The 17,379-nt window shown below is 42.1% G+C and overlaps 2 protein-coding genes across 2 annotated transcripts; one reads left to right on the top strand and one right to left on the bottom strand.

Annotated features, from left to right (window-relative positions):
* The first annotated feature begins 238 nt into the window (after positions 1–238).
* On the top strand, positions 239–3,515 carry LOC134188700 (serine/threonine-protein kinase tricornered-like). The gene is made up of 8 exons (XM_062656866.1): positions 239–317; positions 455–609; positions 698–815; positions 880–912; positions 1,077–1,167; positions 1,273–1,368; positions 1,534–1,624; positions 2,363–3,515. The coding sequence occupies exons 2-8, from the start codon at positions 463–465 to the stop codon at positions 2,366–2,368; spliced, it is 582 nt and encodes a 193-aa protein (XP_062512850.1). The 5' UTR covers positions 239–317; positions 455–462; the 3' UTR covers positions 2,369–3,515.
* Positions 3,516–5,441: 1,926 nt separating this feature from the next.
* On the bottom strand, positions 5,442–17,379 carry LOC134188424 (uncharacterized). The gene is made up of 19 exons (XM_062656593.1): positions 17,346–17,379; positions 16,752–16,776; positions 16,444–16,569; positions 16,242–16,367; positions 15,200–15,325; positions 14,352–14,477; positions 9,921–10,046; positions 9,653–9,778; positions 9,460–9,585; positions 9,270–9,398; positions 9,118–9,216; positions 9,019–9,062; positions 8,734–8,770; positions 7,548–8,675; positions 7,414–7,490; positions 6,886–7,036; positions 6,649–6,828; positions 5,970–6,070; positions 5,442–5,828 (listed from the first exon to the last, which is right to left on the bottom strand). Exons 2-19 carry the CDS (start codon positions 16,774–16,776, stop codon positions 5,583–5,585), a joined length of 3,099 nt encoding a protein of 1,032 aa, XP_062512577.1. The 5' UTR covers positions 17,346–17,379; the 3' UTR covers positions 5,442–5,582.

The raw sequence follows: 17,379 nt of genomic DNA, 5'->3' as shown, positions 1-17,379 counted from the left end.
TCAGCCGAACCATGCGAAGAGTGACCGCCGGTCAGATGGTGATGCGCGGCAGCATCCAGTTTGGCAACCCGGCACAGGGACAGATGCCCAAACTGATCCACATGACGACATACGGCTCACACACTCAGCAAGTGGCTCCTCAGCTGTGGATTCAGTTGGCAAGATATTGGTGAATGTGTGGGCGCAGTTTTTAGAAAAGCGAATGCCGATGTTGTTAGGCTCAGCGTGAGACGGAGTTCTTGCATCTGAAGAGAACGTGGATAAGTGGAGATGACTTTGAAAGTATAAAAGTTATCGGGCGAGGAGCTTTTGGAGAGGTAATTTGCATATGTAACATGCACTAGCAGTGTGTGTGTGTGTGTGTGTGTGTGTGTGTGTGTGTGTGTGTGTGTGTGTGTGTGTGTGTGTGTGCATGCTTGCATGTGTGTGACGCATTGTATGTGTGTGGTATCAGGTGACAGGATGACTTTGTTGATGAAGAAAGACACATTGAGTGAGAAGGAAACACTTTTCTACATGGCAGAGTCTGTGTTGGCTATCAATTCTATTCATCGGTTGGGGTTCATGCTTAGAGACATTGAACCAGACAATCTCTTGCTGGACAGCAATGTAAGTATGGACACGCACATGCGCACGCGCACCCCCCCCCACACACACACACATCTTATATGTGACTGCTTTCGTTCTCGTGTATTAGACTTACTCTACTGTTGGTACTCCTGACTACATTGCTCCTGAAGTCTTCGTACAGACAGGCTATACAAAGTCGTGTGACTGGTGGTCACTAGGAGTCATCATGTACGAGATGTTGATAGGTCAGTCTCTCAATCAAACAGCCAACCATCTGATCTCTCATCTCGTTGTGGCTTTGGTTTATAGGGTGGCCGCCGTTCTGCTCAGAGTCTACACAAGGTGTTGTGTTGTGTGTCACTTGACTGTCTGACTGTTGATCACTTGATGTTGTCTGTTTGTTTGTCTGTTTGTCGGTCTGTATGTGCGTCTGTCTGTTTGTGTGTGTGTGTGTCTGTCTGTCTGTCCGTCTGTCTGTATGTTTGTCTGACTGTTTCTATCTGTAGAGACATACAAGAAGATTATAAAATGGAAAGAGAATTTGGTATTTCCTCCTGAGAATCCGATATCTGCCGAGGCTTGTGATCTCATACTGAAGTGAGCAGCTGTTATGCAAGTACTTTGGGTTTGCTTATGTCTCTCATATAAATTGCATTTGTGTGTCTATCTTCTTGTTTGTTAATATTGTTTTCTTGTTAACAGACTGTGTACATCTCCAAATGTAAGAATCGGAAGGAATGATGTGACCGAGATACAATGTCAATCATTTTTTCATGATGTTGACTGGAAACACATCAGGTACATACACAGTAATTATTGTGGTGGATGGTGAACATAGTCAACAATGAAAGACAAAAGACAGACAGACAGACAGACAGGTGGGTGGGTGGGTGGGCAGGCATGCAAACAAGCAGCCGGGTAAATAAGTGGATGATATTGGCAAGTGTCTATCTCATTTTCCAGAGACCATCCAGCTGCCATTCCCATCACTGTGAAGTCAATTGATGATACATTAAATTTTGATGAGTTTCCAGATCTTGAACTGAAAAACAAAGTGATTGAACATGCACACACACACACACACACACACACACACACACACACACACACACACACACACACACACACACACACACACACACACACACACACACACACACACGTGCGTGCGCACACACACAAATGTACAAGGAGCTGCCATTCGTTACGGTTACGCCCACAGCCAGATGGCTGGGTTCCTGTGCACTAAGTAGGAGCTATGGGCCATGATGAGCAATCTCCTGGAGCCTGGCCATGTGCTCACAGGAGTACTGCCTGCGACACCAACTGTGGTGTGGGCACCTGAAGTCCCACCCAGACTCCAGTGAATGATGGACTTTGTCGCAGTCGGGAGTTCTTTGTCACCCCAGTCAATGACCAGGTACTCATTTATACTCCTGAGTTGAGAGATGCCCAAAAAATTATGCCATACTCGCCATCACTGTGACTTGAACTTGCAACCTTGCAAGGTCCCGGATGTTTCCATTCTCCAAACACACTCTAACCAATTGAGCCACCACAACACACACACACACACACATACACACACACACACACACACACACACACACACACACACACACACACACACACACACACACACACACATGCACACAGTCACGCACGCATGCACGCACACACACACACACACACACACACACACACACACACACACACACACACACACACACACACTGAATACTATTGGTGTTTTAGGGTCACATAAAGTTGGCTGACTTTGGTTTGTGTACAGGACTAAAGAAGGCACACAGAACTGAGTGCTATTGAGATCTGCCAGCTGAAAATTTTGGTCGGTAGTAATGACGTCATTTTGTTTACAATTTACAGTCAATTGCATGTGAATATGAGTGGAGTGATAGTTGAAGGGAGGGAGGTGATGGTGTGGGTGTGAGGTTTCATTGAAATTGTTGTTGTTGTTCAAGAGCAGACGGATTTGAAGAAGTGAGTGCAGAGTTGGAAGAAGACATTCCAGGTTGCACCTCCAGAGAAGTTTGACTTCTTGTCCCTTCAGAAAATTCTAGAGATTCCGAACCGCCTCGTTATGCCAAGTTGTCTGAAGCGTTGCAGATGCACTCGGATTTGACTCTTTGGACGGCAATAGTGAAAGCTAAAGCCGTAAAAGGCAGCAGATAGTCGTCAAAAAGGACCTTTGGAACCTGAGAAGCCAACAGAGATAGAAGCAGCCCAGGTATGTGCGAAGCGATTGCCAATAGGGCAACGAGAAAGGAAGCCGGCGTGTTTCCAAGCTTGTCAAGCGAGGATGAAGCAGTATTGCATGGGGCAGCCTGCGGTTGAAAAAAATTGTTATTGTAAACAAAAGACGCGATCACTAGAGATGGAGGACCAGAAGAGGAGATTCGACAAATGACACGGTATACGTACCAAAGTGCTGAACCTCTAGCCGAAGGCACTACTGTTTGGGTGACAGACACTGAGACAGACAAGAAGCAAGAAAGGTACTATAAGAAGAATCAACAGCATGCAAGGTCATATCTGGTACAAACTCCATCTACAACTGTTGGAAGAAACAGGCGACACCTCTAGTGAACATTCCACCATCACAGCAGCAGGAGAAGCCTGAAAAGACACCCCACTTCGACTACTCAGCACATCAGTAAACATCTACTACCCAAGAGGACAGAGTCCAACAGAATTCGCCAACAGTGAGGACAAGGAGTGGAAGACGAGTAGTGACACCTAAACGTTTAGGTTTATAGAAAGTAAAAAGTAGTGTTGCATGCTTTGAGAAGGGAGATGTAGGGTAAGACAGTTCTTGACTTGAGAAAGGGGGATGTATTAGAGGTTACTGGATTGTGTTGGCCACTCCTAGGGGAGGGACCATAGTTAAGTGTGTATGGTTGATTTCGAGTGAATACAGACTGTTAGTTGTGTGCACGGGTAGTGTATACGCTCTCTAACCAACAACCCAATAGTACACACATAGTCTTGATGCATGCTAGTGGCAAACGTTGGCAAGCACGAGTGTTCCAACTGGACCACATGCATTCTTCCAACCTGCGGGCGTGGAGACTAGATAGCACGTACATCTAGCAATTAACTTTCGGTTGCTTGAGCTAGAACTAGATACATCTAGACTACTACAGAGATGGATATTAGTGCGAACTATTGCGCGCATTTGCTTTCTAAAAACAACTCGCAAACGACGTTTTACGTGTATTCTATTGCCAGCAACACCTACAGACTCGGCTTCTACCGCCTGCACTAGAATTCTTCATGCACTTCTCACCTTAGGGCGTAGCTAGACTAAAAGTCTTGCATCTCTGTAGACCCTCGTCGACCGACTCGATGCGTTGGAAATGCAAAAGTGCACAATCACCAACCGGATTGCATGACGCCGTTATCTACTGCCTTTCACTCCTACTTCCAACCACCAATAGGTCTTCGTCATCAACCCTCCACCTCCTACGATTTTGCGCTGTTTGTCTAGACGCAAACCGATAGCTAGGTATGTAGATATGCTTCTAGTTTACTTTGCGGGTATCGCTAGTAAGCTGCATGGTAGATTTGCTAGCCTCGCAAGATACTAAGGCTTTTCTTCTGCGCTTTTCTGTGTTGCATCATTGTTTTGCAGCACGTGAGGTGCTCCACAGAGGATAGCGGGAGGAGGAGATAAAAACACTGCACGTGCATGTGTCTGCTAGAGGTGTTCCGTAGAGATGGTATCTACACTGCACCATGCACACACGATCAACAAGCTAATTTAGTAGCTACTCGTATAAATAGCGCCGAGAACGCATGGACAAGTCCTAGTGACACAACATCATGGAGCAGCTGCATATGTGGACTGACACGTGCACTCTTGTAGTGTACAGCAACAACTCTGTTGTCCAACTTGTCAAGTTCAAGTCTCGATCCACAACAGGCAATACAGAACGTCATTGATCCACTCTGATGTGTGAGAGTTTTGCAACACAAATTGCCTTTCAAGTCATCACAATTGCATTTCTTTCTGTATTCGATGAAGCCGGGAATGATCATGTCGAGGTCTACTGGGTAGATTGATAGCCACTCAACCGGTTGGTTGTCGGTTGGTTGTCTCCATCGGCTACTGCGAGAGTCTTCCACAAAACCAAACTCTCACGAATGTCATAACACGTCTGTAGTATAAAACAATCAATCAGCAAGAATTCTTGCATAACTGGGATGACCCGCAGATACAATTTTGTCTGTGAAACATGAAGGTGCATGAGATAGAAAAAGGAAAAATGACAAAGTGAACAAGAAGAGGAGAGACAGACAGACACTACAAATATGGGTTAATAGCTTATGTTGATTGATATCAACACGTGTGAAAGATGAAATACAAAAAGAATGGTGAAGAATAAGTGAGGGGCATTGACGTGTAGTTGGGGTAGCAAATGAGATACAATGCAGACAATATGGTTCTGTAGCACAACTAAAGCAGGTAAACCATTTTATGTGTTTGTTTGTCTGTCTATCAACACACATTACCTAAAATGACAACAACACTTCGCAGTCCAATTAAACAGTTACAAACACCCCCACGCTCATGGACACAATTACACAAACCTTACGAGTTCCTCACACAACAATGAGTCAAGATTCCCAGTTAGACACAAAACCTTAACTAAATTTCTGTAAATACACGACCAAACATATTTGATATTAACTAGTGAATGTTTATCAGATGGAGTGACGTTCCATTATTACATGCTGATGGGCTCTCATTCTGTCTAAAATAGATTGATTTAGCTTTGACACTCGTGTGCAGTCGCCCACAGATGGTATGAGACTGACTTCAGTGTAAGGATCAGTTATGATCAGTGTGATACAGTAGGTGGATCTGTTATTAGAAACAAGTAGGAAATCCTTGACACTATTTTAGATAAAATATACAAAATGTAAAAAAATTGACTGAAATATGTACATGTAGGATTGAGGCCATTGAGTGTAAGTAATTCTATCCAATTTCACTTTTGATTTGGTGCCTTCTTCACTGCTTTCTCTGCTGCTGCACCAACACCTGCTTGTCTGCATGCTTCCAGGAGTATTGCAAGAGTTGCTTTGTACACTCGTTTTCTCCACAATGAAAAGACATGTACGAGGCGAGCAGCCGATTGACGAGAGAAACGTTCTTGACAATCAGCCAACTCTTCTATGTCGACTCCAAGACGAATACCAATCTCATACCAATGACTTCTGACAGCCTGGCCAAGCTGTAACAAAGAGAGACAATAAAACAAAATACCCAAATATTTATTAATTAAAATTTATTAATTCATTAATTAATATATTTATATTTATTTATTTACTCAGTTATAGTCACACCAATCGGCTGGATTCATGACTGTATTTACCTCAAGAAACTGTACATCAGACACAATTGCTTGTAAATCTAATTTTTCAGATCTGTAACTTGACAAGCTCCTCCTCTTCACAACAGCCACTGAAGAATGTTCTAGAAAATGTAAGAAACACATCAACATACATTTAAATGATGCATAAAATGACATCACAGTTTTAACTGAAATCAACCACCAACTTTTACAGCAACAACCAACAGAATAAAGGCCTGTCCACACTGGCAACTGGATCGCGATCCGATCGCGATCCGATCGCGATCCAACCGCAACGCTGTCCACACTTGCAACTCGATCGCGATCGGATCGCGATCCGTCCGATCCACATCGCGAGGTGAATTCGATCGCGATCCGATCGCGATTGGTTGAATCCAATTAGAAGAAGTGGGCGTTACCTTCACGTACGCTACGCGTGTAGTCGAAACATCCAGCACTCCTCACTCGTCTTTGTTCTCGCTCACCTTACGTCGCTGTATCAACGCTTTCTACAAGCAAAGAAACCACACCTACACATCGGTCATCAGTCACGTGATACCGAAATGAGGCGGAGGTATCGTTTTCAAAGTGCAGTGTGGACGCTCGCTATCCCGATCGGATCGCGATCGGCAGGATCGCGATCCATTCTGGTCTAGTGTGGACAGGCCTTAATGAAACAGATTTTAGTGCAGATTCATACCTTTGTCTGTCCCTTGATCTACTATTCCTGGTAGCATGCTGCTGTCACCCTCACAATCATTGACAATACGAGGTAACATCTCTGCAGACGGGTCAATGAAAACGTGTACAAAATATCCGAGACGAGTTTGTCCATCTGAAGAAAATATGTGTATCTCCACTCGATCAGCATGTGGCCAAGCTACATACAACAATCAAGGTAAACACATGACTATCATGTCATACGTATGTAACTTACCAGGAGTAACAGTTTCTATTGTACGACTATCCAGCCTTTCTCCTGGAACTTCTTCAACTGTCTGACCTGTAGTATCTATGTACCGGAAAGTACATCCTGTGTAAGGAACTTCACTTCCAACAGGAAGACGAACAAGCAATGAGCTTTTCTCCTGACACAAAGATACAACAGAAATGTTAATAAAGGAAATGACTAACGGACAACATAAACAGATAAGAACTCATGAGTCCCATACAATCTCTTGTATGATAGTATTGCTCTCATATGATAACAGTAGAGTATGTCAATGGTAATTTATCAGTCTGAAGTGATGATTGCAACATGATAAGATATATATGTCTGTCTAGGTAACACACAACTTACAATTGTCTGAGTCTTTCCCTGGGATAATTACTATGCCATTAAGTGTGTGCTGGGATAATAGTGCATCTATACACCTATGGTGCCCAGACTCTAACTCACTGCTACTTCTACTGCTCTTGCTGTGCATGCAAAAGCTGAGGCGTAACAACAACAAAACCTTCTTACTTGAACTTTGGTATAGATGGGACTGACATCACATTGACTGACTGTGTGTACATCAGCAGGTTGTTGTTTCATTGATCCTATACACATGCACAATTGTGTAACAAACTTAACTAATTCAAATGTAAATAACAAACTTTGTGATGAAGTTCTATCCCTTGCTGCTGTTGATGAAGATGTGGAGCCAGAAGAATGTAGACCCTCTTCACTACAGAAGTAAAATGCTTTCTGTCCCTCATCTGGAAGAGAAGGAGAGTGAGAAGGTAAACTGGAATTTGATGAATCAGCTGATTTGAACAGTTTGTGAACTGCTTCCAGTGTGAGACTGAAATCCACTTCGCCTTGTTTGACGTACTCAACATAAACAGGGACAACTAAACTATCAGGACGAGGGCCGCTGATTTCAACCTCAAAAGTAAAGCAATGATCACGATCAAATGGTTGATCCCACAAATATTTGGTTGGATACTGAACTTTCGCATCACCTCGACACAATGACCATTCTGGACCAAGTTGAGGCTTCATAACTACGTCACCTTCATAGTAAATATTAAATTCTGTCACTGGACAGAGCTGGATAGCAGGCAATGATACATGTCCTTGATGGTCACGAATAATTTTCTGACCAATTTCTTCATATGAATTGAAAAGATGCACTGACAATGAAAATTTGCAAGAAGAAAGACTTCGACCAAGAACTACACATCCCATCTTCCTTCTGAATAAAATGGTTGGGCTCTTAATAAAACTAACAAGCCACACCCACCAACTAAAACTGGTCACCTCTACTGACCAGCTGTTGGGATCAAATGGAATGTGTGCCTTCACTTCCTGAGTATCAGGAGAATACACTACCACATTACGCCATCTCCACTTCCTCTCATCGAATCTTGATTCACATCTCATCAGAGTGAACGACCCGCCTGCTGAAGTCACATCAGCTATGGTGTTGATACACACTTTGATTGGCTTGCTGAATGACACGTCATGGGGACCAAGAAAAATAACTGGACTGACCACTTGGTAGCCACTAGCAGAGACGGGAGGCATATACTTATCATGCATGAATGAATGAATGGAGAATTGTGTTGGTGATTGAACGGCACCCGCTGGAACAGTAATGCTCACACTGCCAGCACTCAGCTCTCCTCCCTCACTGCCCATCGTCTCGTGGAATGACAAGCCATCACTGCTACCAACGTGCAACACTTCCAATGTACCACCCACCCACAATGGGTGGCACAGATCAGAAGTGTCAAGATTTTCTAGTAAACAAACAACATGGGATGAGTTGCTTAATGGATTGTATGCAGCATGTCATACCCATTGTGGGTGCAGATTGATTGGGATGATCGTCACCCTACACAGAAGAGAGAGATCAGAGTAGAATACAGAAATTACACTCAATCAACCAACCAAATATCCCAACCAACTGATTAAATAACAGAAAAACAAAAACCACAACACACACTCAAAGAGAGGAAAGAGAAACAAACAAATCAGTGTAAGTAGAGCAACAAACAGACTGACTGGTCGACACAAGCAACAATCAAACAAACACACAAGCAAACAGATGATGACTGTTGTAAGTCTACTATCATTCTCTACCTCATCCTCAATTGGTGACTTTCTCTCAAGTCTATTTCCGCTCTCTAACACATACAAGTAGTTCAATACAATCTTTACAAAGCCAATGATTGTCCTCACCATCTGTCTGTTCTACTTCTTCTGCTTTCCCTTCACCAATAATTGTCTCGCCAGATTGTGGCCGTTGGAATCGGCTCAGTCTCCTTAGTAGACGCATTACTGCAAAACAAACTCAATAATCACAACATTAACCTTCCACTCAAATATCAGACCTTCTGATCTCTCCCAGCTGTTGTGAGGCTGCTGGTTAATATTGATGATTCGAAGAGCAGAAAATAAAGCAGGCTGGACACGTTTGTAGTCAGCAATATTTAGCAAACATTCTGACCATAAAATCCATGCTGAAAACAGAAAACAGCAACTGTGAGAGATGCAGGTAAAGAGAAATGAGGAAATTCTGACTGTAGATTTTGTCAGGGTGATTTTGATGGAGAGCAACTTCTTCAATGTCGACAGCTTCAGAGAGAAGTTTCTCTGCTTCTTTGTTGTTGCCTTTTTTCATAAGACATTTTCCCAAACATTTCAATGCTGTACAAATCAAGACACATTGATACACACACATGCTGATTTGACATTATAGAACATTTAGACATACAAGTTGCTGTTTCAGGATGTTTCTCTTGGAGTGAATGTCTGTGTATGTCCAGACATTCTCGCAAGTATTGTTCGCTCTCATCCAAGCTTCCTACTGCCATTAAATACACTCCCAGTTGACCAACAGCTGAGAACAACAACAACTCGTAACCAACACATGACAATTATGACTGATTTATACTGCAGTATCAACATGTGCAAATGATAATCAGCATGTCAAGCTCACAATTCACATAAAGTTGATGTCAAAAGAAAGACAAGAAACTAACCCAGAGCCACATAAGGATGTTCATGATGGAGACTTGATTTCAACATCCTTACACAGTCGGTCATCAGCTTGATTGATTCACTTACTTTACCTTGTAGGTTCAGACAGTTAGCAAGTGAGAACTGAGCTGAAAAAGATAAACAATGATGATATTATAGACAACACATTGAATCAACGTGAGGTGAGTAGAGTTGTTTCAGTAAGAAGAGTGAGAGGTTGGTTAGTTTACAGAGTAAACGTAGGTTAACATCAGGAGTAGAAGATTACCGAGGTTAGCCGAACCTTTCTAATGTTAAAGGGCAGAGTTCTGCCCACGGTGGTCAGGGGTGGTCGGGTCCGACCATCACCTCCCAGACGCCGACCACCTTGACACAGATGCCGACCATCATGTTTAATTTGATCTATTTCAGATTTTCTTAACAAATAATTACAACGATTGTGTCATGTGATGTATGTGGTGCATTTCGCGAGGCAGTCCACATCTACGTAAATCCTCTTCAAGTCGATCGTTTCATTTTCAACTTCTGTCTGGACGTCGTGTCGACGGTCGTCACACCTTGAACCCAGTCCTTCCTTCCCGTATGTTCGAAATATTAATTAATAATACCCGTATGTTCACTGCAAAGTTCCGGTATGTCTATCCTGCGATACTTTTGGACTCAGATCGGTCCTCCGAACAAGAAGAGAAAGGAAAAGATTGTTGACGAGTTGGACGACTGTAGTGATAGCGACATCTCACCAGGTGTCGAGTCAATCGACGGCGTGGGTGACTGCGGCGTGGCAGATTCTCATTAAGAAAGTAGTTTCTGCAGCGGCACTTTGAAATCAAACACTTCTGTGCTACTATGAATAGAAATTGAAGGCCCAGCAGACGTTCATGGTTCCCCGTTGGAAAAGCGGTTGAACTGTGGTCGAAAAAGGAAAACCGGCGGATTTCATTGTTGTAACTAAACTGTGTGATGCTGTGTCTGTGTGTCTTGTGTCTGAGTCAGCCTCAGTAGGGTCAAGTACAGTAAAACTCTAATTAGCTACGAGCGTAAAAGAAGGACACCACAATAAGTGGTGGACTGCTTCGCGAGAAGCTCACTCTAAACGGGTTGAATTGACTCCCGGTCTGTCTGTCGGTATGTTTGTACCTATCTATCTATGTTTGTAACTATCTATGTTTGTTTGTAAGCGTGTGTCACGCTCGGGGAGTTTTCAGCCAATCAGCAATCGTTTTGGGACGCTAAAGGTAGGTGACGTAATACTAGCTTGTCAGCGTGAATTACTCTCGGGAATTTGTAGAGCCAATCAGCAGTCTTTTGGCACATCAACAATGGGTGACGTACAATCCCGCGCATTATGACAGAAAAGCCGAGATGTCGTAAACCTCCATTTTACGGTCAAACTGTCGTCAAACCGAGACGCGAAGAGTAAAAATCAGGTAATAGTTGTTCGCGTTTGTTACTTTTTACAAAAGAATCGCAAAACAAACGAATTTATCGTTCTACAAGAAGCCAAGCGAAGGTCCCATGGGACCATGCATCTAGATAGGCACCGTTGCATAGGCACCACCAACATGTCATCCGCGATCTTCAAGAGAGCAATATATTCTAAGTAAGACTGATGATAAACGATCGACGTCGTCTTGCAAGAATGATTCATAGGAAACGTTGACGCTGCTTAATTAATATCTTCTGGATCCGGTCGCTGGATGTACATGATGTCGCTTCACAGTATATTCTATGCAGCTAGGAGACGTACACCGATCTCTAGCTACAACGAAATAGCAGAACGAAAGATGGCGACGATTCAATAAAAGTATGATAATTTGATAGTCCATCTCAACAGTTAATTAATTTATTAACTTCCAGTGATACAAGAGCGCTATACATGCAGAATTGAGACATAACGTAGATAAGAAGCCCGCGCCGTGCAAGAGTTGCGTAGCTGTGTGAATTCGAAGTAGTGTGGGACATTGATGGTATTTAGTTAATTATCTTTAATCACATTGATAAATCCAGGTGTTTTCAAAGAATTGCCGTTTACATTCTAGCATCAATTAAGCTAATAATTAATATGATTAATTAATAATAATAACAATAATTTAACAAAATTTAATAAATATACATTGATATTCACAATAAATACACACACACACACACACACACACACACACACACACACACACACACACACACACACACACACACACACACACAACGTCACTTCTGTCACTTGTGCTGAATTCGAAGTGTAGTGTGGAAATTGATGATATTTAGTTAATTATCTTTAATCACATCAACGCATCCTTGTGTTTTCAAAGAATTATACATTCAAGCAACAAGCGAATGAATAAATAATGACAATAAATAGACATTTACAAAATTAATAAATTTACATTAATATTTATAATAAATACACACGTGCCACACACACACACACACACACACACACACACACACACACACACACACACACACACACACACACACACACACACACACACAACGTCACTTCTGTCACTTGTGCTGAATTCGAAGTGTAGTGTGGGACATTGATAATATTTAGTTAATTATCTTTAATCACGTCGACGCATCCCTGTGTTTCTAAAGAATTATACATTCTAGCAACAAGCTAATGAATTAATAATGATAACAATAAATAGACATTTACAAAATTAATAAAATTTACATTAATATTCACAATAAATACACACTTGACACACGCGTGCGCGCGCGCGCACACACACACACACACACACACACACACACACACACACACACACGCTCGTAGCTCTGAAGCGACGGTGTAAACACAGCTTCATTTACTAGTTAGTAATTTAATTATAGACTCAGACACTGACTCGTGTACTGTACCAGGTGTGACCACGCCCCCTTTAAGTCCTCAAACTAAGACCACTATCCACTTTTTTCTGGGCAGAACCCTGAAAGGACTACTGCAGTGCAAAAAACAAAAATTTTTTGGAGCTAAATTAATTAAAGATCTACATGTGTGTACTTTAGAAAAAATAAATTAGATTTTTAGCACGCGTTTTGAGAGAATGAGAGCAGTCCAAAGCTACTTCTGCAATACTATTTCCGGAATGAGGCGTGCTAACACACTGACTTCAGTATTTTTGATTTTTGCACTGCAGTAGCCCCTTAAAAGTACACTCTGTCGTTTAGCGCTACTCCCCCGCAAACTTGATTGCATGGTCTACACAATCAAGTTGGAAGGTTGGGCTGAACTACAGGCAAAGCTGGATATCAGAGCGTAGTCACCGTTACACATAAGGAAAACTTACAGGAGCAACTTTGCAATCCAGTTGTTGAAGAGTTCGGGTCGCGCACAAACCAACTCGTCACCTTTCCTCAGGTCGAAGACACTAAATAGGTTACGTTTCGCACAAAACCAGGTTTGAACATGCGAGCACTACATATCAGCGTAAAAACAGAGAGCATAAGATGATCACGTGGCAAGCCATAATTAGATCACGTGATAAGTGCAAGCACACAAATGCAGTGCAGTTGGTCCCTTCAGCCTTGCATGCACATCCATCCCCGTTTCATAACCCACGAACACATTTTCTCAACGTCTTGCGAGTGTCTTCTAGCATTTTGATGTTAGCGAGGCTCCTAGCGTTAGTGCACTTTGACAGAATGTTTCTCACGTGACCATCGTATGCACTCTGTTTTCAGGCTATTTGCTGCTAATATCTAGCGCTCTCATATCCAGCTTTGCTTGTAGTTCAGACAAACCTTCTATCTTGATTGCGTAGCTATGTAATCAAGTTTGTGTGGGCGTAGCGCTAAGCGATGGAGTGTACCTTTAACTTAATAATAGCTAGCAGTTGAACTATGTATTAATACATATGACTGTGAGAACGTTGCATTGTTCGGTTAGCATTGTCTAGCTGGTAGCTTTCTTGATATCTCTCCCTCCCGCCCATGTTTTAGGGAGGTTATATGAAATATATATCAGGTAGCGTGCAAGGGGAGAGGCCTTGTTCAGGCCAGTCTTGGCCCAACATTACGAGTGTACCACCACGAAGGTTGCAACGTCAATGCGACTAACATCTTTGGCACAAGCCAGTTGTCTCATGTACGTCATTAAACAGAATGGGTTGTGATTGTGTGTTGAGTCTCCAACGTCAACTCCACTGACCTCTTGGGCTTGAGTACATGGTGGTTCTAATGGGCATTGACCCTCCAACGTCATCCTGAGTGACCTCTTGGGTTCACCCCACTTGTTGGAGCTCAGCGTGTGAGCTGACCACTCTGGTTAACACATTGCTCATAAGTCCCTCACAACTTGGCACGTGGACCCATTGAAGCCCACACTGTCTTGTGTCTACACGGTATTGCAACTAGCGGGCATGTTGCTTACAACACAGTAGTGTATTATGAGTGATGTTAACTTACAATTGTATCAGAGAATGAACACATACCAGTTGCAAGATCACGATGATCTTTTGTGTGAGCAGATTTCATGATCTCAAGTGAATGTCTCAATAATCTTTCTGCTTCAGACAGTTTCTTTTGTTTCATAAAACAGTCACCAAGCACACTCATAGCTAAAATAAGAATAAAGGTGAGAATTAAGACACAACAACTTTTCTTGCTAATTGAGTTGCAAGACAACAATCAATGTCTAATATATTTCAATGCAGTAGTGAGAGATGAGTTCTTTCTCACACAACATGCAACCACTCTTCCAGTCTGTCCATCATAACTGATTAAACGAGACCTTTCTACAGCACATACCCTGCACACTGACATTGTTGTGTAGCTGTAAAAACATGCAGAGTGTAAGCATGCGCAATAACACAAACAGACAGACAGACAACCAATCACTCTACCAGCTAGCAAATGAACACGATGTAACAAGTAATACACAAACCACAACCTCTAATGCATTAAACGTCCCTTTTGTCTCTTACTTACACATTATCATTATGTCAGTATTCTTGTATCCCATCATGCACCACTTGAACACAATTTTGCCTTTCACTTTACATGTGCTTTGTCTGACACACTGACACAGACCAGACGGATACAAAATGGAGAGAAATCATGATCAACAAAGACAGATAGCAAAACTAAAAACTGAACAGATCAACATACAATACACACTCAAGTAAATTCATGCAATAATACACAAACTCTCACACATACACAAGCACGGAGAGACACAAGAGAAAGACAGACAGACTGGTGGTAAGAGAAACATCATATCCTCTTGTCAAATAAGTTGAAAATCTTTCAAAAACAACAATTACTCACACACAACACTTACTGTTGCCCACCTCCACGTCATTAGCTGGAAGGTGTTCCCGTCGTATTAACAAGCACTCCTCCAGTAATGATGTGGCATCAACATACTTGGATTGAAATAAGTAACATTGCCCCAGAAAGCACAAGGCTGTAAGTACAAACAAACAAAAGTCAGTCACACAGTAAATATACCATATACATACAAGTACACACTCCATCATATGTGACATACACCAACACATACTAGACAGTGACTTTCACTGACTCTCGGCTTCCCCTTTCAAGACGTTCACCCCACATTCATTTGTCATGTTGGTGACACCAAACGCAGCAAGTACCTAACCAAGAGTTTTGTTGACGTGTTCTTACCGAGAGAAAATGGACCATAGGTCTACGTTTGGTGTGAATTGCAAACATCATGTAAACATTGCATATATAGGAAGCCTTTGCTCAATATCTGCATGTTTTTCACCACACATACTTACACTACTATTTTCTATGTAATAATCTACCCACATGAAGAACCGGCTGCTCAGCTAGTTACTGTGCAAACAAATGCAACTGACTAAATACGCATTCATCTCTTTAAAAACGTCAGTTGATCACAAACTTTCAGATGTCGAGTGTAATTAAGAGTCACTTGGTTAGCAAATGCATTTTCAATCCTAATGATGATTGGCAATTAAGTGAAGTTAGTTGTTACCAGCAGACAGACAGATGGAGGGACGGATGAATAAACTAATGGGCAAACAGACACACAGAGAGACAGACAAACAGACACACAGAGAGACAGACAAACAAACAGGCAGGCAGACAAACAGCCAAGCTAACTATGTAAGGTGCATGCTATTGGAATGATCTCACATGATGTCATTTCCACGTATGATCCTTGCCATCATTATCTAGTTATCATACATGATAAAGGTTCATCTAAACTTCACTGCATCATTTAATCACTTTGAGTGATGTAGACTAGGCTGTATGTATCATGCAGTCCAATTCACTATTAACTGGATTTTAGTCTAAAATCATAAACATAAAACAAACATTACAATACAACTCACTGTATGCTAGTGAGAGATTATGTGTCTCAGGATGTTTTCTCTCAACTGATAAAAGATTTTCTAGAATTGCTTGTGCTTTCACATATTCTCCATTAGCTCTGTATGCGTTCCCCAGATTACCAAGAACTGAAGAGCAGAACAAAACCACAAACCCTGACTTTAGAATTTCTGCAATATTTTCAATCAAAACAACATTCCTCACCTGCCAGTCTCAGTCCATCTGTTACTTCCAAATGTTGTTCTGCCATTTCTCTAGCTTTTTCATACATTCTAATTGCCTCTCCAAACTGTCCCTCTTTTACAAGCTTCCATCCTTTATCCTTTAGATCTATCAATACAACCATTGTTACACTCAAACACATTCTGTTTCTTAGCAACATGCAATATGTCAGACACACACACACACACACACACACACACACACACACACACACACACACACACACACACACACAACTCATTTCTCAACATTAACTAAAACATCACCATTTCCCATATTGCAATGCTTACCTCTGATCTCTTTCTTGATATCCATCTGTTAACAAAAAGTCTAGATGAAAACATAGAGTTGACAAAGTCTATAGACAAACAATGCTATCCTTCTACCAATAATCTCACATTAATTAATTAAAACTCGTAATTAAAACATTTCACGGGATACGTGACCTCAAAACTAGCGCAATACTTACAAAATTCCCGTATATGAATTTCTGACTGAATAGAGCCTTTTGTTTACTACTTCCTGCCGCCTTTCTAAGTCACGTGAGGGGCCAACACACCTTCCCGTATATTGTTTTCTAAGGTTTTTGTTTACTCACTCACGTGAGTAGGAGGGGCCAACTCGCCTTGGTCGTTCAGTCGCTGCGCGCTTTCAGTGCGAGAACAGAACACGAATCGAACGCAACACAAACGCTAGAACTACAAATACGCTGCACAAACTGATCTCAATCAAAAGTAACCGTCCAGACGTCTCAACATTCAAACAAACGTGAGATTGAGTAGCAACGAAGGCGTCGCCTACACCGAAAAGGCGCAATTTCATCTATTCGTCGCTCACTCTGCCTCCTTCCTACTATTAACTTTGTTACAATGACGTAGACATACCTGTAGCGCAAGCGACTTCAAAGATGCAACAGGA

The sequence above is a fragment of the Corticium candelabrum genome, chromosome 13, assembly GCF_963422355.1.
Source record: "Corticium candelabrum chromosome 13, ooCorCand1.1, whole genome shotgun sequence".
NCBI classification, from domain to species: Eukaryota; Metazoa; Porifera; class Homoscleromorpha; order Homosclerophorida; family Plakinidae; genus Corticium; species Corticium candelabrum.
Note: the sequence above shows the minus strand (reverse complement) of the source record. Positions and strands in the feature narration are given on the sequence as shown.

Coding starts and splice junctions, on each gene's coding strand:
- LOC134188700 (XM_062656866.1), top strand. CDS start 463: ATGACTTTGTTGATGAAGAAAGACACATTGAGTGAGAAGGAAACACTT. Junction 913..1,076: donor CTGCTCAGAGTCTACACAAG/GTGTTGTGTTGT, acceptor TTCTATCTGTAG/AGACATACAAGAAGATTATA. Junction 1,369..1,533: donor GTTGACTGGAAACACATCAG/GTACATACACAG, acceptor CTCATTTTCCAG/AGACCATCCAGCTGCCATTC.
- LOC134188424 (XM_062656593.1), bottom strand. CDS start 16,776: ATGGATATCAAGAAAGAGATCAGAG. Junction 9,586..9,652: donor ACATCCTGAAACAGCAACTT/GTATGTCTAAAT, acceptor TGATTTGTACAG/CATTGAAATGTTTGGGAAAA. Junction 9,063..9,117: donor AGAAGTAGAACAGACAGATG/GTGAGGACAATC, acceptor TGTATGTGTTAG/AGAGCGGAAATAGACTTGAG.